Below are 27,559 nucleotides of genomic sequence, written 5' to 3' on the forward strand. Positions count from 1 at the left end.
CCCACTTCTACCCCTCAGGCTCCCAGCAGAGCTTCCCCCTCCTTCCCACCAGTTACCACGATTCCCACAGGAGCATATAAGCATTCTAGCTTTCTCTATTTTCTAAATAAGGTCTCATGAACTTGCTATGTATGCAAAGATGACCTTAACAATCCTTCATCTTCCTGTCCCCACATCCCAGGTGCTGGGATTACAGGCATATGCTATTACTCTCTACTTACATAGTGCAGGGGATTGAACTCAGAGCCTCATGAACCACAGACAAGCACTCTACCAACCTGTATTATCTTTAAATTCATGGGCTTTGGAGGCTGACAAATCTTGGTTCTGCTTTTGCCTCCACTCGTTTTTCAAGGTTAGCTCTATCTATTTATCGACCAGTCAATAAGGGAGAAATAGCTTGTGATGCCTAGCATGTACTGAGAACTCAATAACGGTATTTACCGGGGTGGAAAGTCTAGCTCCTTCACCAGAAGAGTGGTTTTATGTTGCAGCTCCTAGAATTAGGAATTGAGAAAGGCAGCTAAGGAGAAGTAGGGCCCTGCCATTAGCAGTGTTTTTTTTTTCTCCTTTTAAATCTATTGAGAAATAAAATTGTTCATGGATTCTTCCTATCCTGCCCAATGACTTAATGAACTTACAGAAGAATTGTCATTACTGTAAATGTAAATATGGCTCAGGAGGGTTGGGAGGTATTTCTCGATGTGAAGAAGAGTCGGGGATTGTATGAAGGGAAAGGTATGAGTGCCGGTTAACTGCATGGGAGCAGAAAGGCTTCTGACCAATATGTCCTGCTTGCTTCCTGCCTCAGTCCAATCTGGTCTTTGTAAAGCCTGTGGGATGTGGCAGTATGGGGACGGTGATAGAAAGGACACTAAGTGGCAACCCCAATTTATTAATTCTCTGCCTGGGAATTTTGGCAACCACAAAAATTCAGGAAACACCAGATGTCATGGAGTCTTTGGGGATTTTGTTGAATCAGGGTGGGAACTAATAGGATTCCACTGATGGTCCAGGGTCTTGACCATATGCTTACTCAGGGTTGCGTGGGAGTCTGATGCTGGAGTAAGTTCATCCTCAAGCTTATACTCACTAGCCTCACCTTTGCCCCTGCCCTGAATGGAAGAGTTACTCTGGAAGGGATATAAGGCCATAGAGTGGCTGGTGCTCTACTATCTTGGCTACCAAGGCAGCTTTAGCAGTACTCCAAGAGTTGTAAGAGTGTCTCATCTTCTACCTTCTACTCCACTGCCCGAGTGCATGCAATCCTGCTGCTTTCTAAACATGGCATCTACTCACCTTTAGACTTACTATTGAAAGAAAATAGTGTTTGCCTGCTAGGCAGCCTTGAGCTCAAATGCTGCCTGAAACATCCCCATTCCTCTTAAATCCTCTTGTCATACTCTCTAATTTGGCCAAATGATCACTTTGACTAAACGGTGATGATATCGGGTAAAGAGAATGGGTTTGGGACCCTCAATCTGATTTTGCTTACCCATGATACTCCAGACAATCTACCCAGCACTTCTGAACCTTAGTTTTTGGGTGAAAGTGGAGACGGTCCTGTCTCTGCCCTTCGCAGAATGCTGTGAAATTTCATGAGAATCTCAGAGCATCAACAGGGCTCAGGGTCATGTGCCTCCGGAGTCTCTCCCTGCAGTCTCACCCTGTGTTGTCCTGTACAATTGTCAAGAACCAGATTAACTCTTGCATGCTCTCTTTGGATTCCTCCTCCCTTCCTTCCTGACCCCTTCCCATGAGACTTTCCTTCCTGACCCCTTCCCATGAGACTTTCCCATTCCTGTTCTTTACCTCTGTTCCATTCTCTGGCACTCATGAAGTTGTCTCTCCAATAAGTTAACTCACTGAAGTTTGGGGCTTCCTCTCTCTTGTCCTCCCATATTATGTTTGCAAATATTTCCCAGAACCAGTAAGGCCCAAAAGATCTAAGTTTCCTGAGAGGATACGTCTCCTCCTACCTGATCCCTGCTGACCTTCTAACCACTTTGCCAACCATGTTGTCTTTCATCACATAGAACCCTGGCCTTTGGTTCATGACTCACTGTTCATGTCTCACTGTGAAGATGCCATCTGTTCTAGATACGCAGCATCGAAAGGATATGGGCTGCTTCTCTTTAATCTGTGTTTTTTTTGGTCCACACAAAGCTCAACTAGCTATTAATATACCCCCTTTTTGTGTGACTTCACATCCATGAGCCAGTGGGGACCCATCTACTGTACTGGGGTTCTAATCGCCAGGTTAGAGTGCCTCATCAATTCCCCAGAGTTAAAACTGGTGAACATGAAATCAGATGAAGTACCAGATGACACATGTGTGAGCTTGCTAGGGTACTTCATGGGTAAGCAAATGGCACAGACATTAACTTTTGGGCATCTAAATATCTCAACAGGCCTCTTGGGGTGGTTCAGCTTTGGTGTCAAGAAAGTACCGTCAGCTCCTGCATGGGATCCACAGGTAAATTTGTTTCCCTGTTTTGCAGTTGACTTTTATTTAGGGAAAATAAACAATTGTTGGCATGTCTCTATCTGAGTGACCTTTAGAAAACAGAGAAACCCTGCCTCGAAAAACCAAAAAAAAAAAAAAAAAAGAAAAAGAAAAAGAAAAGAAAAAGAAAACGACCATGAGTGTTGGGGAGATAACTCAGTCAATGACGTACTTACAAAAGGGCCTGAGTTTGTCCCCAGGACCCACATAAAAAACTGCCAAGTGTGGTAACACACATCTGTAATCCCAGTGCGGGAGAAGCAGGCATTGGCTGATCCCAGGGACTCGCTTCTCTGCCAACCTAGGCTCAAGGTCAACAATGGACTGAAAAATCCAAAAGGGTGCCAGGCGTGGGTGGCACACGCCTTTCATCCCAGAACTCGGGAGGCAGAGGCAGGCGGATCTCTGTGAGTTCGAGGCCAGCCTGGCCTAGCTAATTCCAGGACAACCTCCAAAACAATACAGAGAAACCCTGTCTCAAATAAAAGCGAAAGCAAAAACAAACAAACAAAACCCAAAAGACACAAAATCCAAAAGGGTGCATGGTGTCCTGAGGAATGATGCCCAAGTTGAACGTCTAGTCCCCGCCCCCCCACCACACTCCATTTTTCTGAAACAAAACACTCCCCAGATTATTTTTCCCATCCCTTAGATGTGGACCCCCACGGATTGGTAACTTGTACAGGGGGCCTCATTAGTGTTTCCCTTCTCCCTACAGCAGTTAGCCAGGCCCTTCTCTGAGCTCTCTTACATTTTTGGTTGTGAGCCTTATGTTAAGAGAAGCTTTTTCCTTGCTAGCCGCTTTGGTTTATCCCCTGCCAGTCGCCTGGGCTCTGCCGCGCGAGCCTGTTTCGAGATCCGCATGAGTCCCAAATAAACACACAGGAGGCTATATTAATTATGAAGCTGTTGGCCTTGCTTGTCCCTTACTGGCTAGCTCTGCCTTAAATAATTACCCCATAATTGTTAATCTAAGTATTTCTCTTACCGGAGAATAGTTCCCGGCCTCCTACCCCCATGGCGTCACATGTTGACTCTCCTGTGTTTCTCCTACCCAGAATCCTCCTGGATTCCTAGCCCCACCTATCTAGATTCCTATTGGCCAGACAGTGCTTTATTAGCATAAGACTTCCCCAACAAGCCTAGCCTTTAATGGCTGAGCCATCTCTCCGACCCCTGAGCTCTCTTTCTCTGACACAACAGGGCTGACTCGGTGGCCTGGAACCCACACAAGATGCTGATGGCTGGAATCCAGTGCTCTGCTCTACTAGTCAAGGACAAATCTGTAAGTCTCACCCTGTGTGCTTCAGGAATCCACTGCATTCAAACCCTGGGTTTTTGGAAGCTACATAGTTGCTCATCCTTGCTATCTTAGACAAATAAGATGACCTTGAAATGAAAAATAAATAGACTCAGATAAAAAATCATATTTCTTCCCCGGTAGCTTAGTGAATTTGATTGAAGCATTGTATAGTCTTACTAGCTAGGGCAAAATGGACTCTTATACCCTCATTTGGATTATATTTTTAAACTGGTATTAAATATTGTTTTCCCCCCCATCTCTCATTGGTCGAGTCTGGGATTTAAGTCATCTCAAAGTTTCTGTTCACTGGGAAAGTGGAACAGATGTGTGTCACACATTATCTGGGCTGGGGCTTAGCAGTCTGTGTCTATGGGAGGATATTAGTTAAGGACTGGTCGTAAATGCTGGCTTGATGGGGATGGCTCGCACACACTCACTTTAGAGCATGAGGGAAGAGTTGGATGCTCGTCTGGAGGCAAATGGGGCAGGGGCTGCTGAGCTCCTCTCGGCCAGAGGCATAAGCCACATGCTTCTTGTGGGTTAAATGAGGATCCTGTGGGAAGTGGCCCAGGCTGAGAAGTGCTACTTCATTCTTAGAAATGCCTCCTCAAGATCTGTGTTCAGCATGTGGGTGATCTTTCCCAGCCATCTGTTTACATCAGAGGGGACTCCCTTTGCCAATCTGAAAATCATTTCTGTTTTTTTTAAGGAGTTTTATTGCAATTGAAAACATATTTAAAACTCGAAGTTTTACTCCTGCCTGTAGAGATATTTAAATGACTTTTTTTAAAAAAAGCAAGTAAATGTGATTTTTGTATGCTAGCACCCTGTGTGTTTTGACATGGCCAAGCAGAGTGTCCATCCAAAACTATGACAAGATTTTGCATCTACAGGAGTAGCTACTATCAGGGATCTGATCTGCCTCCAAGTGTTTTGTTAGGTTGGTTATAGTTGACTGTATTCACAAGCTGGTTATAGTTAACTATCTTTGCAGGTTGATTAGAGTTGACAGTGTTCACATATTATAGGTACTGTATTCCCAGGTTGATTAAAGTTGACTGTATTCGCAGGTTGGTTGTAGTTGACTGTATTCACAGGTTGGTTGTAGTTGACTGTATTCGCAGGTTTGTTGTAGTTGACTGTATTCACAGGTTGGTTGTAGTTGACTGTATTTGCAGGTTGGTTGTAGTTGACTGTATTCGCAGGTTTGTTGTAGTTGACTGTATTTGCAGGTTTGTTGTAGTTGACTGTATTCGCAGGTTGGTTGTAGTTGACTGTATTCGCAGGTTAGTTGTAGTTGACTGTATTTGCAGGTTTGTTGTAGTTGACTGTATTCACAGGTTGGTTGTAGTTGACTGTATTCGCAGGTTTGTTGTAGTTGACTGTATTCACAGGTTGGTTGTAGTTGACTGTATTCACAGGTTGGTTGTAGTTGACTATTTTCACAGGCTGATTAGAGTTAACTGTATTCGCAGGTTGGTTGTAGTTGACTGTATTTGCAGGTTTGTTGTAGTTGACTGTATTCGCAGGTTGGTTGTAGTTGACTGTATTCACAGGTTGGTTGTAGTTGACTGTATTCACAGATTTGTTGTAGTTGACTGTATTCACAGGTTGGTTGTAGTTGACTGTATTTGCAGGTTTGTTGTAGTTGACTGTATTCGCAGGTTGGTTGTAGTTGACTGTATTCACAGGTTGGTTGTAGTTGACTATTTTCACAGGCTGATTAGAGTTAACTGTATTCGCAGGTTGGTTGTAGTTGACTGTATTCGCAGGTTGGTTGTAGTTGACTGTATTCGCAGGTTGGTTGTAGTTGACTGTATTCACAGGTTGGTTGTAGTTGACTATTTTCACAGGCTGATTAGAGTTAACTGTATTCGCAGGTTGGTTGTAGTTGACTGTATTCGCAGGTTGGTTGTAGTTGACTGTATTCGCAGGTTGGTTGTAGTTGACTGTATTCGCAGGTTTGTTGTAGTTGACTGTATTCACAGATTTGTTGTAGTTGACTGTATTCGCAGGTTGGTTGTAGTTGACTGTATTTGCAGGTTTGTTGTAGTTGACTGTATTCACAGGTTTGTTGTAGTTGACTGTATTCGCAGGTTGGTTGTAGTTAACTGTATTCACAGGTTGATTAGAATTAACAGTGTTCATAGGTTAGTTTTCTTCACAAGTTGGTTACAGGTGACTATTCAATACCATTTAACCTTTTTGGTTTAAGTTTTAAAACTGTGAATTGACTGTATTTAGAACTGGAGGTAATTTAAGACTGCCATGCCATGCCATTTTGAGTCAGAGAACACACTGAAGTTACTCACAGATGCATATTTAGGACATGATAGAAATAGGTGTAAATTCAACTTCCTTTTGGACTAGATTCAGTGACAGAACAGTCCAGATGCACACTGTGTACCAGGCATTTGGCATTTTCTTTCTCCCTCCTCATCCGACCTGAATGACAAACTATCTGTTGGAGTGATGCTCTCAGCAATGGAAAATTTAGACAGAAAGTTCTCAGTCTTCCTTATATAACTTCATAGCTGCTCAGTTCTTTCTTCTCCAATCATATTTGAGTGACCTACCCAAGAAATGGCTCACATTTATGTAAGTAGACAATGACAAGCCTTCTGAATCATATGCCTCATTAACAAGGGTTACATCTTTAAGTTGTTAAAATGAATTCTTAACTAAATTTCAATGATAACAACAGTGCCTGCTCACAAAGAATGACTGGCAGGTTAACAGAGCTGCATTCACTGTGCAAGGAATTGAGTACTCAAAGCAATTGTTCAAGTTTTCTTGAGGAAAAACTCGTTTTTTATTTAAATGGAGTAGAAAGGCCAGCCATGAGATGAGAGAAATGGCAATCATTTCCTGAATGTTGGTTGTTGAGGGCTCTGTCATATTTCCACCTGCTTTCTGTTTGTTGTTCTACTTCATAGTCATCCATTTAGACTCTCCAGTTAACTTGACTGACCCAGATAGGCCCTTCACTGTGCTCACTCCAGGAACTGGGCAGTGAGTGAGAGACTTTTCCCACGGTCAGTGAGTTTATAAATGTGCAGAGAAGACAACCATAGAATAGGTATGTTTACCTCTGTGTATGTGTGTTGATATATACACACATGTGTGCATGTGTACTAACCATGCAGTAGTATGAGGAGGACAGAGATTGGGAACAGAATGTGCTATTTAATTGCTTGTATACCTTATTGTTTGAGATAGTATCTCTCACAGAACCCAGAGTTCACTGTTTCCAAGACACCAGCTGGCCAGGGAGCCTCTGAGCTTCACCAGTAACCCCCCCCCAACAATGCTGGGATTACTGGTGTGTGCCACTGTACCTGGCTTTTATGTGGATGCTGGAGATTTGAACTGAGGTCCTCGTACTTGTGCAGGAAACACTTTAACCACTGAGTCACCTCTGTGATTGATGTTTTGATAGGATGCTTTTGTTGTGAGTGCAGGGGCTATTACATTCTCTTCTTGTCATCCCCGATACCCACCAAATAGCATCCTTTTTGGTTCATATGTCATAGGTCTGGCCTATTCTATGTAGGGCAATTCAGTGAAGGTTTTGGGTCTCTGATAAAATGATGGCTATGAGATGGAAATTCTCCCCTCCTTTCTCATTTGGGTGCAGTGGCATTAGAACCAGAGATACAAACCTCTGGCAGCCACCTCGTGAACATAAGGCAATGACCTTAGATTAAAACGCCAACCTGTCTGTCCACAGTGTCAAGAAAAGAAAGGAGAAAAGTCTTGCGCTTGGGTAATAACTTTGAAATGTTGTGACAACCCCGAAAATACCCATTTTCAGACTCTGTGACAGGATACAAGTGGCATGAGATGTCCTTGTGGCCGGAACCATCTCCACTGAGTAGGCTGTGTGCACAGCTGAATGTACGTCCATCTGATGCAGAGAAGGATGGAAGACTCCAAGAATTCACAGCAGAGAGGCACAGGCTTCTCCCAGGTGCCAAGAACAATAGGTGCGGATTTTCTAAGAAAAGAAAGTCCTTTTCCAATTGCAAGAGCTGAAAGGATTCATTGAGCCTGAGTGAGCAGGGGTGGTAAGGATGGGACAAGTAGGAAATGAGAGGAAAAGTTTAAGCTGCGGGCAGACTGCACCAGGATTTAGACATCTCTGTAATGGTTTCAGGCTTTATCTTTATAAAGGGAAATACCTTTAAAACTAGATGGCGTGGGGACCGAACAGATAACCTGGTGGTTAAAGGGAACTCTGCAAAGGAACCGGGGTTACTTCCCAGCACTCACAGGGTGGCTCCTAACTGTAACTCCAGATTCACCGGGATCTTCCCTCTGTCCTCTTATTGCCTCTTTGGGCACTAGGGGTGTATGTGGTGCCTATGCATACATGCAGGCAAAACACTTCTATACATAAAATAGAAATAAATAAAATTTTTTAAAAATGGAAAGCATCACGAAAAGATTTTTATTTGGAGCAATGAGTTGGAAGGGAGCAAGAATGGATGCAGGAAGGAAGGAAGACGCTGGAGACCTGTTTGGGGAGGGGGTCACTGGGCGATGGTCAGGTCCCAAAGAGAATGTATAGAGTTGGGGAGGGGCAGACAGGATCTGAGAGTGAATTGGGATATCTGCCAGCAGCCTTTATTGAAAAAAGACTAACCTTCTAAACTGTGTAGTTGTACGTAGGATTAAACTGGAGACGAGGGACATGTGAGCTGGGGTGTGGCTTGAGATCAGGAGTTGAGGAATGTAGCCTTGACCTTGACAATAGGCACCAGGCATAATGAGAGGGCCACAATTCTTCTTGATAGAGATAGAAAGAATGACTGCTTTATCAAGCAGGAACTTTCCTCATGTCCCCCAGGGAATAGACAGCTTTATCCAAATTTCTGACCTTGGGAAAAATGACTTCTGGGGAGTAGAGACTATAACACACTTTCTTAGTCTTACTATGTGGGTCTGCTCCCCTCATAATGCTTCTAAAAGGAAGTCCTGATGTCTTACTCTTTTCCCATTATACCATACCATTGTGATTTCTCTGTGTTTATTAACTGAACTCTTGCCTTTAATGGCCTCAGGCTCTGGATCTGAATTGTAGGCATTCCATCCTTGGGATCAGGTGTGTCTAGTAAATCTCTAACTTTCCTGTTCTTGGTGGGCACAATCGGATTCCTGGTTCCATGGTGGCAAGGATTCTATTTTTCAAAGAATTATTTTTTTTTAGATAGGCTACCATTGTACACATTTTTATCCTCTACCAAGCCCACACAAAATTTCCAAAGGGGAAGATATTAATATTGAGAATCATTAAGAGTGAAAGTAAAAAAGGTGCTGGAGAAGTGTGGATTGCAATGTTGAAATGCTCGAACTTTCCCCAAGCAGCAATGGTTACCATGGGGTCCATGCCAGGAAGAAATGATACATCTAAGCAAAAGTTGATGGCAAGTTACTTGTTTCATACTGTGAAAAATATCCTGGCAAAATCAATATTAAGGGAGGAAAGATTTACTGAGCTCAGAGTTGAGTTTACAGTCCTTCATGGTAGAGTCATGTTGGCAGGCATATGAGACAGCTGGCCAAATTGTGTCCATCGCTGAGAAGCCAAGGACAATGGATGCTATTACTCAGCCTACTTTCTCCTTTGTGCTCAGTCCAGAGGCCCAGCCCATGAGATGGTGCCAATCAAGGTGGGGCTTCCTATTTCAGCTAGCCTAATCTAGGTAGTCCCTCAGAGCATGCCCAGAAGCTTATCCTCAGATGATGCCAGATCCTGTCCAGGTGACAACCAGCATTAACCATCATAACATTGTGTTAGGGAAAATGTTATGGCATCCTGTACCTACATCAACTCTACAGGGCTGAAGGATCACTTGCCTATGAGAGATGAAGGAGAAGCAGGTGTCGTGGTTGTCTCTCGTAGTGTTGTCATGGCAATTGAGTGACTTATGCTCTTTGCTGAGGTGAGGTAAGGGAAAATTTGAGCATGAAATCTCTTTAGTGTTGGAAATAAGTATATAAATATATAACATTATTGATACATGTGATATAACAATATGCAACATAATATGTAACATATAAATATAAATCTTGTATAAATATGAATCTTGTAGTGATGAGTATCTAAAATGTGAGAATATCATCCATTCAAGTAAGGCAACCTGTATGTAAGAAGAGGTCTTGGCTAGAAAAATCTACACAGATGGTACTTCATGTCTTAGGGGTGATTGGAAGCCTTCAGGGGAGCTTTGGAATGATAAAGAAGAGATTTAAGCTTCTGTCTTCATTTTAGTTAGGTTTACTATTGACGTGATGAAACACTGTGACCTGCCATATATGAAGAAAGTCAAGGAGTTCTTTTATGGCTGCTTGAGGGGGAAGAGTGTCCGAGTGACCTTGAAGCTGTCCCACCATGGGATCTTGTTCTTAGGATGGTGAGTGACTTCCATCCATCATTGCTGTATCAGTTCCTGCCTTTGTCACTGTGGCAAAATACCAGACAGAAGCAATTCGAATGGAGGAGGGTTCGTATCGCATTCAGCCCTGATTGTAGTCCCTCCTTGTAGGGAAGGGATGGAGGAGTTGATGGTAGCGGAAGGGCATGGTTCCACTTGTCCACAACTAAGTGTTCTACAAAGCAGAGATAATATGACAAAAAGCTGGAGAAAGGACACCCCAAAGGACCTGTGTCTGTGACCTGCTTGGTCCCCACTCCTAAAGTTTCTACAACCTACCAAAACAGTGCCAAAAACTGGGGGCAAAACTGTCAAACACATAAGCCACTTTAGACTCAAACCACATTCCCAAAGGTTCATGATGTCATGGTGTAAAATGCATTAAGGTTCATGGCCATCTCATGATATAAAATTCATTAAGTCCAATTTGAAGAGGTTCAGAGTCTAAACACTCCCAACATTACTTAAAAGTCCGATTCAAATCTCTTCTGAGACTTAGGGTATGCTGTCAGCTATGAGTCGCTGTAAAATCATCAATCAAGTTACATACTTTCAATATACAATGGCTCAGCGTAAGCAGCCTCACATGAAAAGCACAAAATTGGAGGATAGGAAGCCAAGTCTGGACCAAAGCTGCGTGGAAACTTAGCAGGGCACATACTAAACCCTGCAGCTCAGCCCGTGTCTTGTCTCCAGAATACATAGAGGCATCGACTGGGCTTGGAAAGCCTTGGTTCTATGCACCTGCCATTTGCCGCACACATGGTCCCTCTCTGGGGCAAGCTTCACTTGGTACCTTCAGCTTTCTTGGGCCTTCTGCCATCCCGCGGTCTCTACTGCAACTTAAGCTTCATGCTCACATCCTCACAGCAGCTCACTCAGCGGGGGAACCAGGCATCTCAGTTCCTTCCACCCCAAATTATTTCTTTTGGGGATCTGGAGATGCAATCATTCACATTATATAGATACTGAACTCATTGCTAAGCCCTACTCAGGCTGGAGTGTACCTCCAGCGGTGCTCCATGCACGGCAATTTAACTTAGACTCCCTTCTGCAGTTGGTGTAAGGGATAACTCTGGTTGAAAGACAGCAAATTGGTGAATATAGTGGTAAGAAAACGATCTCTCTAATATATACTCCATAGAGTGTTCACGGGGCTGTCCTGAGCAGTTCTCTGTGGGCACGCTGACTAATTTCCTGTGTTGGTCAGGGGCCGCTGCAGGAACTTTTCCACTCTCAAAGCCATACTCTCAGGAGCCCCTTTGTACCACGAGGATGAAAAGAAGGTGAGATGTCCCCCAGAAACCTGTGATTATAAATAGGTTAACGGTGTGCCTGTGTGGCTGCAGAGGAACAAAGGGCATGTTCTGGCGCTTTGATGGCACATAAAAGGCAGGTGTTCTATGGGGTACACAGATGCAGGAAAATCTCCATACCCACTTCTTAATTTCTGGGGGTTTATTAGAAGATCTTTAGTTTGGAAAAGACTCACAAATGAATGCTAGCGGGGAACGGCTCATTAGAAGTCCCTTGCAGCACTAACTCCTTTCATGTCTGCCCACCTCCTTGTCTGACTTAACCCAGCAGCCACAGGAAATTCAGGTCACGGCTTCCTTTGTTTTTATTTGCGAAGGTGATACTGGCACTATGGATTGTTTTTTGTTCTGTGTGTGGTGTGTGTGAGCATGTGTATATGCGTTTGCATGTGTATTGGTGAACCTATGTGCGTGTGTGTGTGTGTGTGTGTGTGTGTGTGTGTGTGTGTGTAGACCATGAGTTGATGTTGGGTGCAGATGTCTTCCTTGATAGCTGTCTACATTAAACCGAGGAAGGGCCTCTTGTTTGAAGGTAGGATTTGCTGATTGGGCTAATCTAGATAGCCAGCTTGCCCAATGATTCTGTCTCCACCTCCTGAGCCCTGGGATTCCAGGAGGGCCCCTACATTTGTGGTGGCTCTGGGCATTCAAATTCTGGTCCTTCTATTTACCCAGCAAGGTGTTTGACTTCTAGATCTATCCCTCCAGCCATAGACACAATGGACGTTAAAACTCATGTCCATCTTAATATTTGTATTTCCAAACTGATAAATGGAGGAAAGATGAAGAACACTGCCTATCTGAAGTTGACCTTTTCCTGTTTCCTGAGCACCCACACCTTTAAGAAGATGCATACTCATCACCCGTATAATCAGTGATCCACAAAATGTGCATCACATTTGCTTCTGGCATACCCCCTTTCAAACACAATTATGAATATTGTTCTATATCTTTCTGTGCATTTTTAATAGTTGGAAAGCATCCTATCATTTGATATTCTGTAATTTGCATGACCAACCCCTTAAGATTGACTAATTAGATGGTTTTAATTTTTAATCTACTTTTAAAAATTACATGCACATGTATTTATCTGCATGTAAGTGTAGGTACCTAAGCAGGCCGGAGGCAGTGATCCCTCTGGAGCTGGAACCAGAGGAGGTTGTGAGCTGTCTGTGGGAGTTGGGAACTGCACTCAGGTTCCCTGCATAAGCACTGCACACTCTTAACAACTGAGGCTTCTCTCCAGCTCCAGTTCTAACTTTTTGGAATCAGAAACTTAGTTGCTGTCTTCAAGGCTCACTCTGTATAAAATCCCCAGAAGCTGAAGAACCATGAATGGTGTTCATGGTGATTTTCTGTACTTGTTTTGTAATTTTCCTTCATAAATGGTCTACATTTTCACATGAAAAATATGAGAATCTATGTTTTTAACCTTTGACATCAAGGGATATTTAGGGATGATATTGTTAGACAAGATATCTGTTCACTTGTAGACACGGGTGCAAACATCTTCCTTCTAATTTTATCTGGTGACATTTTATAGCGGCTTCTCGGGTATCATCCTTGGCTCAAGATATCAACATGCAATCATTGCTCCCAAGGTTTCAAATGTGCAGTCTGAGAGGCCAGGACTCAATTTGATTCCATTTGTATTCCTTCTAGAGGAGATTCAGCTGTAATTCTGGTGTTTCTTTAAGGGAAAGGGGTTGGAGGAAGAAGAAAGGAAATGGATTCAGCATACAGCCATTGGGTCGTGAGGGGCAATGCTAAGATAAAGAAAGAAAAACAATGAAGAGGAGAGGGGGACAGAAAGAGGACGGGAGAAGAATGAGAGAGAGAGAGAGAGAGAGAGAGAGAGAGAGAGAGAGAGAGAGAGGAGAGAGAAGGAAGGAAGGAAGGAAGGAAGGAAGGAAGGAAGGGAAGGGAAGGGAAGGAGGAACTGAACCAAGGAAGGGATGGAGAAGAGGGGAGAGGAAGGGACAGGAGGAGAGGGGACTGGTCATATTCTTTTTCACAAACTGTTGTTCATGTGTATAATTGTATGGATGTATCACAGTAAAAAGCACAAGGGTGTCAGTTAGCAATAAGTGACAGCCATGTTTTACTTTTATTTAAAAAGAAAGGGGTTATAGTGACAACAGAGGCTTGTCATCAAAATCCGCTATAGTCATCTTCAAACAACAAACCAATACAATTGGAGTTTGGTAGTTAGGTATTGGTATCACTTCTGTCATTGATTTTAATAAGGGGGCCTGTACTTGCTCTCAGATCCTGGTTATTGTGGGTGGTAGACTGACTCTGTTGCTCACAGTGTCTCAGAGTCTGTTATCACACACTCCAACATCAATCACTACTTGCTATATAGGTGTATTACTTAGAGATTTTATTTTTGTTAAGAGACACCATTGTAATGAGCGTTCTTCCTGCCAGCATTGGTCCTGACACTGTCTTAGCCCCTAAATAACACATGACACACTATATTAATTATGAAGCTGCTGGCCCTTTGTTATGGTTTCTTTATTACTAGCACTGACTTAATTATTAACCCATAATTACTAATATATATTTTTATAAGGACTTATCTTTCCGAGGACGTACTCCTGATGGCTCTTCCTGGAAGATCACATGGTGATTCCTTACTCTTGACTACATTTCCCAGAATCCATCTCCACCCCTAGTCCCACTTATCTTGCATTCCTATTGGCCAACAGTGCTTTATTTATTTATCTATCTATTTATTTTTGGTTTTACGATACAGGGTTTTCTGTATTGTTTTGGAGGCTGTCGGACCAGCCCAGCCTCGAATTCACAGAGATCCGCCTGCCTCTGCCTCCCGAGTGCTGCGATTAAAGGTTTTGCCACCACCACCCAGCCAGTGCTTTATTTATATGTATAAGACAAACATATACACAGAAGGACTTCCCCCATCTTCTTTTTTGTCTAAATAAAAAGAATGGTTTTAACTTTAACTTTAACACAGTAAAATATATGACAAGACACTTATTAAGCAAGAACTATAAATACAATATTTAGTCCATTAACATTTAGCAAGATTAAAAAACATAATTTATCCTATCTTTGTGAGTCTAAAATTTTATATGTAACTTATCTTTAATCCTAAGGAAAACTGTAACTATAACTATCTGTCTTCAACTCGATCAAAGATCACAGAAGGATAATAAATAAACACTAGAATTTACAGAGTTATCTTGCTACCTGGACAGTCACCTGAAGTTCCTCTGTAATGTGGGGGCATCCATCTTCTGCCCATAGGGCACAGTGTGTCTGGCAGACTTCTCAGCAAAGCAAGACATTTCAAACTGTCCATCTGCATTGGCAGTCTGTCAGTCATTCTTCTGTTTCCTGCAGAATGTCTGGCAGACTCTTCCATGAAGCAGGAACCCTGTAGGACTGTCCAAGTTCAGCAGTCACTTTCCTGTGGGTCCTGCATGTCCGGATTATGCAGCAACAGTCAAACAGTCCAGGAAAGAGCAGTTTCTTGCCCAAATGGCTAATCTTACCATTTTGAAAGCAAACTCCATAACGAGTTTCTTCGATGCCCATCTTCCTCTCAGATGTAGCTGGTGTGCCAGGAGTAGTTACATCTCACTATCATGAAAAACCTTAAACCATTTAAATGCCATATATTCTGTAGGTCTTTGAAAGGTTTGAAGAATATCTATCTATCTCAAACCCATCTCTATATATCTAGAAAACCTAACTAACATAGCTATAAGTTCTTACTATTATAGATAACTATCTATAATTTGTATTTAATTGTACATTACATTTTTAAATGAGTTATACAAACACAATACCTAAACAAGAGGAGAGATATACACATCACAAAACTGACCTTAAATTTGTATCAATAGATGAAAATCCATTCCAATACAAAGTATTCATTTCTATACCATAATCTCCCTTTTACCTTTAAAAAGAGATTGGTTGTGATCATTAACCATTTATAACCAATCCCATTTAAATGATAGCAAAAATTTATAAACAATATTTGGGAATTTTGGCGTTGTTTATTCCAAACTGCTTCCTGCTGGTTGGGGGCGCTGTCCATACCATGGGGATCATGACAAAACACAGAAACCTGGCTAAGTCCTTGCTTTTTGTAGTCTGTAAGGCTGCATCATCTCAGCTGTCTTAGATGTTGGATCACCTGGGACACTGCTTCAGGGGGGTCTTGTTTCATCAAACCACACTAGTATAGAAGGAATCCTTAGCTATACATTTTCTGTGGAAACTCAAGTAGAAATTCGTTTCCTAAGTAACCTGTCCTTATATTTACATTTAGAAGTCAAAACATTTTCAAAATATATAAATTTGATTAATTCAGTAACATTTCTTTTTAGCAGTTGTTGCTATTTCCTCAGCAGGCAAACAATTCAAAGACAACACAACAGTATACACTATCCAGACTCTCCGTGTACTTTCCATCTTTACCTGGCTTTTTATCACTCTATTTCTTATACTTTTATTTATTTATTTTTCCTCTGAGCCAGGGTTTCTCTGTGGAAACCCTGCCTCTGCCTCTGGAGTGCTGGGATTAAAGGCTTGTGCCACCACACCCAGCCATTATCCTGTTTCTTTTTATCTTCCATGCCTACACATATCTTTTAACACACTATAAACCTATTAGAGGTTTTACTTTATCTAAATCTGACTTTATTGTAAATTCTTATGTTTTTCTGGCCACGTGTCTGTTATCTGCTAAACAATTTTGCTAAAATTAAACCGGCAGTGGCTGTTTTAACGGCGGTCTTTCCAAGATGGAGGGTGTAAGCTTAACTGCCAGCACTGGCCGAGCAAGTCTCTGCTTGTCTCTAGCAAATCAGAGCCCACCAGAGAAAATGCTGCTATCAAGAAGCCGTGCTTGTCTCTGTTCTTTGTTTCTAAAATCCCTTTTGAGTTTTTATCAAGTTTTAAGTGGAAATTCTTAGTACTCACATTGGCGGCGCCATATGTATCGTGCATTATTTTCTGCCAGCCTGGTCCCAGGGTCAAGTCAGCATAGGATATACATTACTGTTCCAAAAATGTAGGGAAGGGAGCATAGTGAGGAAATACTAGACCAGAAGAAGACCACAAGCCTGCTAGACCAACTCCAAACTCTGTTTCTCCATGCCTGATGTGAAAACACTCTTCAGCTCTCCAACTCCTTTCTACTTTGTTGACTGCAACTCACTCCTTTCTCATGGGCTGGTTTCACTCCCCGTTAGCAGCTCTCCTCATCAGGTATCCTACCCCTCTGGCATCTCCAGCATCTCGGGGTCTCCAAAGCAATCCAGACTTCTCCTTAACAGCTTCACTCAGTGGCCTCTCAAGGCCTCCATTCAGGGACACCCCTGACATGTGCCTTACATCAGTGGCTTTTCTTAGTTGTGGAGGGAAATTCCACAACCCCTTTCTTGTGTCCCTGACTCTACAGCCAGAGTCACGTGGCTGAAGCTGCCAAGTTCTGGTGCTCACTGGGGCTGGAACGTGGTCCCCCTCGTTCAACTACAGCTTCACCAGCTTCCTGCTTTTGATGGTTCCTTTCACTGCCTGAACTTGGCTGTTCTTGACATAGCTCTGTAGACCAGGCTGGCCTCAAATTCAGAGATCTACCAGCCTCTTAGTGTTGGGATTATAGGCATGCACCATCACGCCCAGCTCTAAGCTTTTCTTTAATTCCTTTTCACAAGTTAGAAACTTCAATGAGTGGGATCTTGCCCTGAGGTCGCCATTCTCTTTATTCTATTTCTTAATCTGTTTATCTCCTTGAAGGAAGGGCTAAGCTCCATTCCACTTCCTGGTGCTCATTTTCTCCTCAGTTTTGTTTTTTTACTTCCTCAGTCTTTGTTATAAATCTTCTTTAGAGTTAGCACTAATAACCACATGACAGAGTCAATAGTAGGCTGTTTTGAGATTTCTTCCGCCAGTAAATTTATCCAAATCTCTCCACATTAGCCTCAGGCAGACGTTTTTAGATGAGAACGAAAATCAGCCACATTTGTCCCCAAGATATCACAAGACCAATCTCCAGGCAACGGGCTGAAATTCTTTTCCTCTGAAACCTCCTGAGGGAGCACCCTGCAGTTCCTGTCACCCTAAGCACCCCTGCCCTTCATGCTCTTACTGGTATAATCCATTAAGCAGCACTTAAAGCATTCCACTTCTTTTCCAATCCACAGTCCCAAGGTCCATATTCCTCCAAACAAAAGCATGGTCTGGCCTATGTCAGCAATACCCCAGTCCCTTATACCAACTTCTATATTAGGGTTTCTGTTCCTGTGAGGAGACACCATGGCCACACTAACTCTTGTAAAAGGAGAACATTTAATTGCGGATAGTTACGGTTTCAGAGATTTAGTCCATTTTCCTCATGGTAGGATAGGGTGGCGTGGTGCTGGAGAAGGACCTGAGGGTTCTACATCTTGATCCACAGGCAACAGGAAGTAAATTGTGTTCCACCGTAGGTGTAGTTTGAGCGTAGGAGACCTCAAAACCTACCCTCCCAGTGACATTCTTCCTCCAACAAAGCTACACCTACTCCGACAAAGTCACATCTCCTAATATTGCCACTCCCTATGGAGGGCATTTTCTTTGAACCACCCACATTAGGTATAGATGGCCTCAGTTCCTAATGCAAACCATGAGTGAGCTACCATCAGAGCCTGTCAGTGAACCCTGGAATCAGGTCAGGTAGGCTGTTACATGAACTCTTTATGGACAGAAAGGGTCCTTGCATTCCCCCACCACATTTTACAACCACTGTCACTCAATTACAACGTGGTAAAGATTCTTACTAGGCTGAGGAAAATACATGCTTTGTAGGTGTGAGGACATGGATTCAACCCCGTAACACCTAAGAAAGCTTAGCTGAGTCAGTGGGTTCCAGGACTCAGTAAACAAGGCAGCCAGGAGGCTGGGGAAGGACAGATGAGGCTATCCTCTGACCTCCACTCATACCCACAGGCTCATGAGCACACATACATATGCATGCAAAATGCATGCAAGAATTAATTATCTAATAGGACAAGCTTCCGGAAGTGGCTGAATTTGAATATCTCTCCAACATTACCTAGTACTAATGCATGCCAGACATGTTACCCTCAGTGTAAACTATTGACTCTCCTTATGCAACCTGGTATTTTAAAGTTCATGAACAGTTTCTTCTTTGAGGATAAGATGAGGCATATTAAAAATATTTTAACATAGGATTTAAGCACAGGAGTTCAGAAAAAGAGAGGCGCCTTGAGGGAAAGCAAGACACACCCCAGATTATGCATGTGGGCTCCTCAAAGATGAATTGCAGCAATCATGCCCTCTCCTGATGGCATATGCTAACTGATCTGTGTCTCATCTACATGGTGGTATCTACAGCACCTCTCCACATCCCAGCACAGGTTAGCACTTACAGTCTTGGCTCCATATCAGCACCGGGTGTTTTATTCAGATGCTCCATAGCCCAATAATAAACCCATGATTCATGCTTTCCCTCCGCAGACACCAGAGTGTGTTTCCCCCAGGAAGTTATTTTTGCTTTTGAGTCTGATGAGGCTGGACAAGCAGAAGATAGGCTTGCTCTTCTGATGTTTGCTGGCTCTCTTTTGACCCCTTCAGATGAGCAGAGTGACATTCGCCATCTGCCTATTCGCTGGCTGTGACTGTTAGGAATGTCGCATCTAGCATCTTGGCCTAGAGCTTCCTAATTTCACCCTTGAAATCCCTCAGAACTCTTGGGTGAGTGCCACCTGGTCCTAGGGATTGGAGCTACATGCGTTTCATGAACTTGGTGTAGATGAGCTGGGGCATTGCCCGCTATTGAATCCCAGCTCTTCTGCCTGTTTATTTCTGGAAAGCCTTGAGGGTGCAGGAATCTCTCTGATGCCCTTCCAGGTGAAGAATTCACTCATCTTGGAAGCCAGTCCCGTTCAGTATGAAATGCCGACCTTCATTTCAATGATAGTCACCACAAATGGCTTCCTTTTTACTAAGAAGTAACCACAAAATAATTCAACTTTGTGCCCTTTTTGTATTGCTGATCTGACAAAAAACCAGCAGATGAAAACTGTCCCAGAAATAAAGAGGGTGACAATCCTGTAACAAGGGAAGATTATATAAGTTAAAAACCCAAGAAAAAGAGAAACATAAGGGGGGCATAAAGGAAAGCCAGGGATGTAGGTAATGAAAAAATGCAGTCCATAATTAGCACAGCACACCTGTCTCTGTGGGTAGCTAAAACTCGGTTTTAGCATGTTTCAAGGGTTCCAAATGTCTGCCTGCGTTTGGCTCTTATTTCCCCGTTGCCACATGACAATATAGTCTTAATCTTATTTCCACCCTCTGGTGTGACTCCTTGGAATAAATCACTCCACTAGTGCCTCCTTTGTGTGCCTCTGGTTGTCAGGGTTGTTTGTTTCCAAAGTACATATCTGAAAAATTAAGTATCAGGAGCCTGGACTTGGGCTTTTGTAACTTTGTGATGCCAAAGGTAGAATAGTTCAAGAAGTCGGCCAGTTATTTTCTGTGTATTTTCTTCTGTGGTTACTCAAAGTATTACTCACACGAACTTCAGAAAGGAATTCGGTGAAGTCTCAATGGTGATAAATATGGCACACTTATGGAGATGTTTGGTAATTGTACTGAAACTGTGATTTGTACAGAAAATGCTAATGGTGTATAATGAAAATGAAGTCACAAGGCAGTTGTAACCTGGGCAGAAACATGGAAACTGTAAGGCAGACTCTTATCTTCCATGTAGGGAACCTAATTCCCAAAGAAGGAACACCCACCAAACTGGTACTCTGGTCATGAAGCTCCTACTTCCAACCCGTGAGGATGAAGACAACTTATGTGTGCAAATGCGCAAGTACTGCACACAGCAAGGATGCCCATCTGTGAGGTAGATGTGGTGGTGCACGCCCTCAACACTGATGTATAGTGAGCTCAAGGGTAGCCTGTCCTACAGTGTGAAACTCTGCCTTGAAAAGAAAAAAATCACAGAAGGAAATCACAATATGGGGAGACTTGCAAAGTGTGAAAGCAATTCACTGTATTGTTTGGCAGTTCACTCAAATAGAAGGTCGTTTGGGGGATCAGAAGAGGATAGCCTTGTGTGTGTGTGTCTGTGTGTGTGTGTGTGTGTGTGTGTGTGAGTATATATGTGTGTGTTCCTGTATGTGTATGCATATGTTGTGTATGTGTGTGTGAGTGCACATGTGTGTGTTCATGTGTGTGCCTGTGTTTGAGTATATATGTGTATGTTTTCCTATATGTGTATGCATATGTTTTGTGTGTGTGCACATATATATGTGACAGTATATTTGTATATATGTTTGTATATGTGTGTGAGTGTATGTGTATTTGATATATATGTAAGTGTATATTTGTGTGTGTGTGTGCCTGTGTATGTGTGTATAAGTGCCACAGTGCACCTGAGAAAGTCGGAAGACAGCTTGTGAGTATTGGTTCTTTCCTCCCACTGTTTGGGTTGCAGGATGGAACTCAGGCCATCATGCCTGGCTGCAAGAGCATTTATTGGCTGATCTGTGGTTTGGGTGTCTGCCCTGAGAATTACCAGACCTGTACTTTGCCATTTCATATAAGGGTCTTAAGGATCTGCAGATTTGGGTATGGGGTTCTTAGAACCACTGTCCATGGAGAGTGAGAGACCGAGAGACCGTGATATGCCTCAAATGAAACTTACATCATTGTAAAGTGTAAAGTACACTTTACAATGTAATTACAGTGAGCATAGCCAGAAACCCGGATGCCTTCCCTGCCTTCCTTCCATCGATGGATTTTTCTCTTTAGTCTCCCTTGGTAGTCGGACGTCAGAAACCCTCCCTGCCTTCCTTCCTGCTACTGACTGATTTCTTTTTGGTTTTCCTTGGCAGTCAGATATCCCCTGAAGAGCAGAATTGCCTTTTGTTCCTTTAGTTTTTCTTTAAGCAGAAGTTGTAACATGTGTTTCCTGAGTTTGAGTTTTTGTTTATTCTATTTATTCTAGCTGTTTGTTCATATGTTCAGCTCGGAGTCAAAATCTCACTGTCTTGCCCAGGCTGGCTTCAAACTAGTAGACGTCAAACGATCCTTCTGCCTCAGCCTCTGGGGCAGTTGAGCATCTCAACACACTCTCAATTTGTTTGTCCATTCTATTGTTGTGAACATTTGGGTTATCTCAACTCAGGGTTTTTACATAAATTTGCTGTCAACATTTTTGTGTACATATCTTTACAGCTCGATGAATCTTGGAAGTTCCATCTGGAATCATTTTCCTTCTTGAAGACTATACCTAAGAATGTCTTATTGGCTCATTTGATAGCATATTGTGACTTAAAAAATATTTATATTCCCCACAACTAGAACTCCAGTGAGTGATTTTCTTTCATTACTTAGATGGCACATCGCCTTACACAGATTTTTCCATCGCCATACACAGACTTTCTCATTGCCATACACAGACATTTCCCCCAGCTTTCTGGTATTATGTTTAAATGTTTTTACCCATTCAAGTGTCATTTTTATGATAAAATGACTTTTTCCTTTGGTTTCTGTTAACATTTTCAAGCTTTAAATAATGTTTGCTACTTAACTACAGTGTTCTAAATGAGAGTTTTGTTGAATGTACCATGACTTGGCCTTTTGAGTCTGTGGAGTGCCTTTTTTCTTTAAGCTCAGAAAGCATGTGCATAGTTATTGCCCCATCTCCTCTCTCTCCAGCACCCCAGTTGAACACCCATTGGACTTCTCCATGTATCGTTTTTTCACTGTTATCTACTGTGTGTGTCCCATAATTTTGCCTGTGTTAGATTTATTTCTTTATTTAGTATGTGAATCGGCATGCAGACAAGCTACCCAACCAACCCCAAGTTAGACTTCAAAAGATATTTGTGTAGCCATATGTATGCATATTTGCATGGCATGTGTATGTGTGGTGTGTGTATGTGTGTATTTGTGTGTGTGGTGTGTGTTTGTGTGTGTGGTATGTTCGTATATGTGTGTGTCTGTATATAATGTCTCTAGGTTCTTGTTGACATTTTCAAAGGTGAGCTTTGACCTCCCTGAACACTGTAGATGAGTAGCTCTCAACCTGTGGGTTAAATGATCCTCTCACAGGGGTTGCCTCAGATCGTTGGAAAACACAGATATTAACAACATCAGGAACTGTGCTAAAGTGTGGAGACCACTCAGTAAACAGACTTCCAGCCTGTCTTTGCTGACTTCAACTTCCGGGTTCTTCCCATTGCTTCCTGTGTGTGTGTGTGTGTGTGTGTGTGTGTGTATTGTGCTCCTTTAGAAGGCAGGAGACAACTGAAGGTGTTTTCCTTTAGCATCTGTGCCTCATTTTGTGAGGTATTTCTCATTGCACCTGAAGCTAACTGTTTCATCTACACTTGCTGGCCAGCGATCACCTGAGACCCACCCATCTCCACTTCCAGCCAGGTACACTCCACCATGGGTGCTGGGGATCTGAACCCAGGTTCTCATGTTTGCACAGGAAGCAAAGCCATCTGTCCCTCCTCTCTCTCTCTCTCTCTCTCTCTCTCTCTCTCTCTCTCTCTCTCTCTCTCTCTCTGTCTCTGTCTCTGTCTCTCTCTCTCTCTCTCTTGTTCCCATCTATTGTCTGTTTGTGCTTCTGAATAAATTACAGAAATATTTAAGTTCAAAAACTATATTGAAAGTCTTAAAATGTGTGTGTGTGTGCACACACGTGCGCGTGTGTTCATGTGTATGAGGAAAAGCAGGAGTGAGCGTGTGCCCATGAAAGGGGGGGGGAGGACATGTATGAGCCATAGCATGTGTAAACATCAGAGGACAGCTCCTTGGGAGTTGGTTCTCACCTTCCACCTTGCTGTGGCAGGGTCTTTCTCTTGGTTCTGCTACGTTGCATAGTCTAGGCTAGCTATTCTGGGGGCTTCCAGAAGATTCTCCTGTCTCCAACTCCCATCTCCCTGTAGGTTTGCTGACACTGAAGGTGCTCACTCACTGCAGCTTTTTACATGGGTTCTGGGGATAGAGCACCAGCCTTGATTGACCAGTGCTTCCTTTTAAACCCACTATGAGAATGTACCTACTATGGAAAATTTCAAGCATGAACAAAGCAGAAATGAAGCTTCTGGAGCCTATCATATCCCTTAAATGAGTAATAAGTGTGCTCAGCCCACTGATATCTGCCCCTGCCTCCCCATTTTTTGTGTTATTAAAATAAGGTAAACACTAGGCTGGAGAAGAGTGCTTTCTGTTCTTGTAGAGGATCAGATTTCTGTAGCCAGAGCCCAAATGTGACTCCAGTTTCAGGATTATCTGGCACCCTCTTCTGGCCACAATGGGAAGCTGTACTCAGGTACTCATACCCAGACACAGATACACAGAAACACACATAATTAAAGAAAAGGGGAAGTTAAAAGAAAAGCTACTATACATGTCATATAATTTCACCCATAAAATTTCAATTCTGAGGGGTTTCCATATTTCTTTCTGGAAATTGGAATGCATTTGCTAAGTTGACTTATAGGTCGTTGCCCCCATGTACAGCATCTTGGTGTGTTGTTAACCTTCTGATTGTGTTGCTGATGTAGAGGAAACTTTTAGATGGATTTGTTTGTGTTTAAATACTTGACCAGGTCTCTCACTAGTTCTTGGAGGTGTAAAGTCATCCTCCCCCCTCCACCCCATCCTTCCTGAGAAGTCAGTCACATCAGTGTAACGTGCAATTTTGTTCTGGTTCTAGTCTCTAGGGATGGCATCAGTTACAGCCACAAGGAACCAAGGAAACCATTTGCAGCCATGCTAAGTGGGAAGCATGCGCTTCTGCAAAGCTCTGAGTTGCCTTGGGATACATATTTTCATCATCTCTCTTGAGAAACAATCTGGGAATAAATATTGAATTTTACCATATTCCTTTTTATTATAGCTTATGTGTGGATTCCATCATTTTTATTTCCTAAGCAGTTAAACACATTCTCATAGATTTTCCTTGTTATAGATTAACCCCATTTTGTTACTATGAGGTATTATATTAATGTATCAATGGATTTGTGTATTTAGAACTTTGACTTTGTCTCTGTCTATTTTGATTGATCCTTTCCACTCCTGTGTGTGTGTGTGTGTGTGTTTGTGTGTTCATATTGATGTGTGTGTGTTCTCTTGGTTGGATTATGCTTTTCATCAATTTTTTGAGAATTTCATACAATGTATGTTCACTGTATTCACCTTCCCCCTTAGTTTTTCCTGATCCATCCCTCTTCTCTGTCCACCCAATTTTGTATCCTCATTTTTAAAGTCCAGTTTATACTGTCCATATACTCTTAGGTCCACATACACTGGAGCACAGTTTACCTATGAGGGGCCACACCCTTAAAGAAAACCGATTCCCCCTCTGCCAGCAGCCATCAATTGCCAATAGCTCGTCAGCTTGGGTGGAACTTCATGTTTATCTCTCTTCTCCATGTTGGAGTTTTGTCTGGCTCAAGCTTGCATAGGTTGTATATGCACTGTCTCAACCTGTCTTAGGATTTCTATTGCTGTGAAGAGACACCATGACCATGGCAGCTCTTACAAGGAAAGCATCTCATTGGGGTGGCTCACTCACTGTTTCAAGGGTTCAGTCCATTGTCATTATGGCGGGGAGCATGGTGGCGTGCTGAAAGACTCGGTGCTGGAGACGTTGCCGAGAGTCCTACATCTTGCTGGCACCAGGAAATTTAAGCAAAGGACACCCTACAGCCTGCTTCCCCCACAGTGAAACACTTCCTCCAACAAAGCCACATCTCCTAATAGTGCCACTGACTCCCCGTGAGTTTATGGGGAGCAACTTTATTCAAACTACCACACAGCCTCTGTGAGTTCACTACGTGCAACTGCTCTGTTGTGTCCAGAAAAGACTGTTCCCTAAGTGCTACCTCTGGCTCTCACAGTGTTTCTCTTCCAATGTAATGACCCCTGAGCCTTGGAGGAGGGGGTTGTGGTCTAGATGCCCAGCCAGAGACTATTTCTTAGTCTCTGCATTTTGACTAGTTGTGGCTCTCTGTGCTGGTCTCTGAGTAGGGTTGAAAGACAGGCTAATGTGGGTATCCAGCCCATGCGGGTCAAATGGAAAAGTCCGTGGTGGGGAATGGAAGATAATCTGGTGAGTTCCAAGGGCAATGGGATTGTCTTTTGAGTTTTAGTCTTAAAATACTATTTATTTTGAGGTAATCACTATGATAAAGGAATGACTATCCTTTAGAAATGCCCAGAAAAAATGAATTCTGAAACTTCTTGTTGAAAAATTTTTTTGGAGAAAAATGTGTTTATTGCCTACATTTGAATTGAGATATTGACAACTTCTGACTCACATGAAATCCTAGAGAGGAGGAGGACAAAGTCACGAAGTCCCAGCCCTAGCTGAGAGCTCTGACAGTTGACAGCTGTCAGGAGAGGAAGAGTCAGCCATCTTTAAGGTGTGGCACTAGTAGGTCAGCTACTCTCCAGTGGAAAGCCTCACACCCAGGGAGATGTGAACAACATAATTGGACTTGATGGTTTTGAAAAATATCAATAAGAGGATCTGAAGTTTGGGGTACGGCATTGGGTACACCTGGAAGGAGAATGGGGGAGGGGTATGAGGATGAGTATGATCAGAATTCATCATATGAAATTCTCAGAGAATCAATTTTTAGAAAATACTTGGTGAGTAATTTCTGGTTCTACCTAAGTCACTTCCAGTAACATTTTCTCAAATAGTTAATCTACTTTGTTAATATTTTTGAACACATAGGCAAAATAACTTTTTCATATGTTTTATGTCATTCTTGTGTTCTCACCTGGCAGCTTAATTTTAGAAATATTTTTATATTTCCTTCATGAAGTAATTAGCTTATCTTACCATCGCCTAGGAGATAATTTCCCACATCTTCTTTTTCATGGATGCCCTTATTAAATTTACTCAATTATCATTTTTCCTCTTCGTGCTTCTGTTCTGGAAAGATTCTAATTCATATCTAAGGGTATTTCGGGTTCTCTTAGGTTTTGGTTTGGGGTGTTTTTTTATGTAAATTCTTTCCCAGTTAATCTATAATAACAGTGTTGTTTTGGTCGTCTATCCAAGACTGGCTTACAAAACTGACTTCTCATAAGATGCTGCCTTGTGTTGCAGTGGTAGAGCTAAGGTCTGAGTGACACCAGAGATTGAGTGACAAACCTCTTTGTACGACTCCACAGTCCCTCTTGGAAAAGATCTCATCATAGAGAACATACTTGTATTTCTTCCCTCTTCTAAGTAGATGCTCTGACTTCAGGCCTGGGGGGATGGGGTGGGCAGGGGGAACAGCTGTGGAATTGAGTTATGTCAACTCAGAGGCAGGGATGGACAATAGAACCTTCCAGTGTGTGTAAATACACAGTAAATCCTGTCTTCTGTGACATTTGGAGTCATGGGGGGGGGCTCTGTTTCCATTCACCATGCCAATCTGTATGTGGCAAGGGGGATTTCAGTGCCCAAGAGCGCCTGAGGTAGCCTGCTTTTCCAGACTACTTCAAAATAGCTGGTAGGTGGGCCGTGCAAAGTGCCTGATGACTAAGCGGACTGCACGAAGGAGTCTTAAAATAGAGGTGGGAATCAACAGCTGGGGAAGTGACAGTCAGAGGCAGGGAGAGCAGAAGGAACAGACTGACTGGAGCTGTGGACTGGAACAGGTGTCAGCCAGGGCACCTGTGACCACACGGCAGACGTCAGTTTCAATCGTCAGTGTAGCTCTGCTGCATAACAAGTAAAAATGTAGCATGCTTGGTTAAGTTTGAATTCCAGGGGTTGGGGAGATGACTCAGTGGTTAAGAGAACCGGTTGCTCTTGCAGAGGACCCATGTTCAGTTCCCAGCACCCGTATGGCAGCTTAAAACCATCTGTAACTCCAGTTTCAGGGGATATGATGCCCTCTTTTGGCCTCAGAGGATACTGCACTCTCGTGCTTATGCACCCCAACACACACATGCAATTTTAATTTAAAACTTAGAATTC

General features: G+C 42.8%; 1 protein-coding gene across 2 annotated transcripts in view; it reads left to right on the forward strand.

Annotated features, from left to right (window-relative positions):
* The window catches only part of Gadl1 (glutamate decarboxylase like 1), a 186,943-nt gene that overhangs the window by 71,256 nt on the left and 88,128 nt on the right, over positions 1-27,559 (forward strand). For both annotated transcript variants that reach the window (XM_040740152.1, XM_021230088.2), the window contains exons 10-11: positions 2,412-2,476; positions 3,710-3,791. In XM_040740152.1, coding sequence (XP_040596086.1) covers positions 2,412-2,476; positions 3,710-3,791 — 147 coding nt within the window. The remainder of the gene's footprint in view (positions 1-2,411; positions 2,477-3,709; positions 3,792-27,559) is intronic.

This window comes from Mesocricetus auratus, unplaced genomic scaffold (genome assembly GCF_017639785.1).
Source record: "Mesocricetus auratus isolate SY011 unplaced genomic scaffold, BCM_Maur_2.0 Super-Scaffold_100691, whole genome shotgun sequence".
Taxonomy (NCBI): domain Eukaryota; kingdom Metazoa; phylum Chordata; class Mammalia; order Rodentia; family Cricetidae; genus Mesocricetus; species Mesocricetus auratus.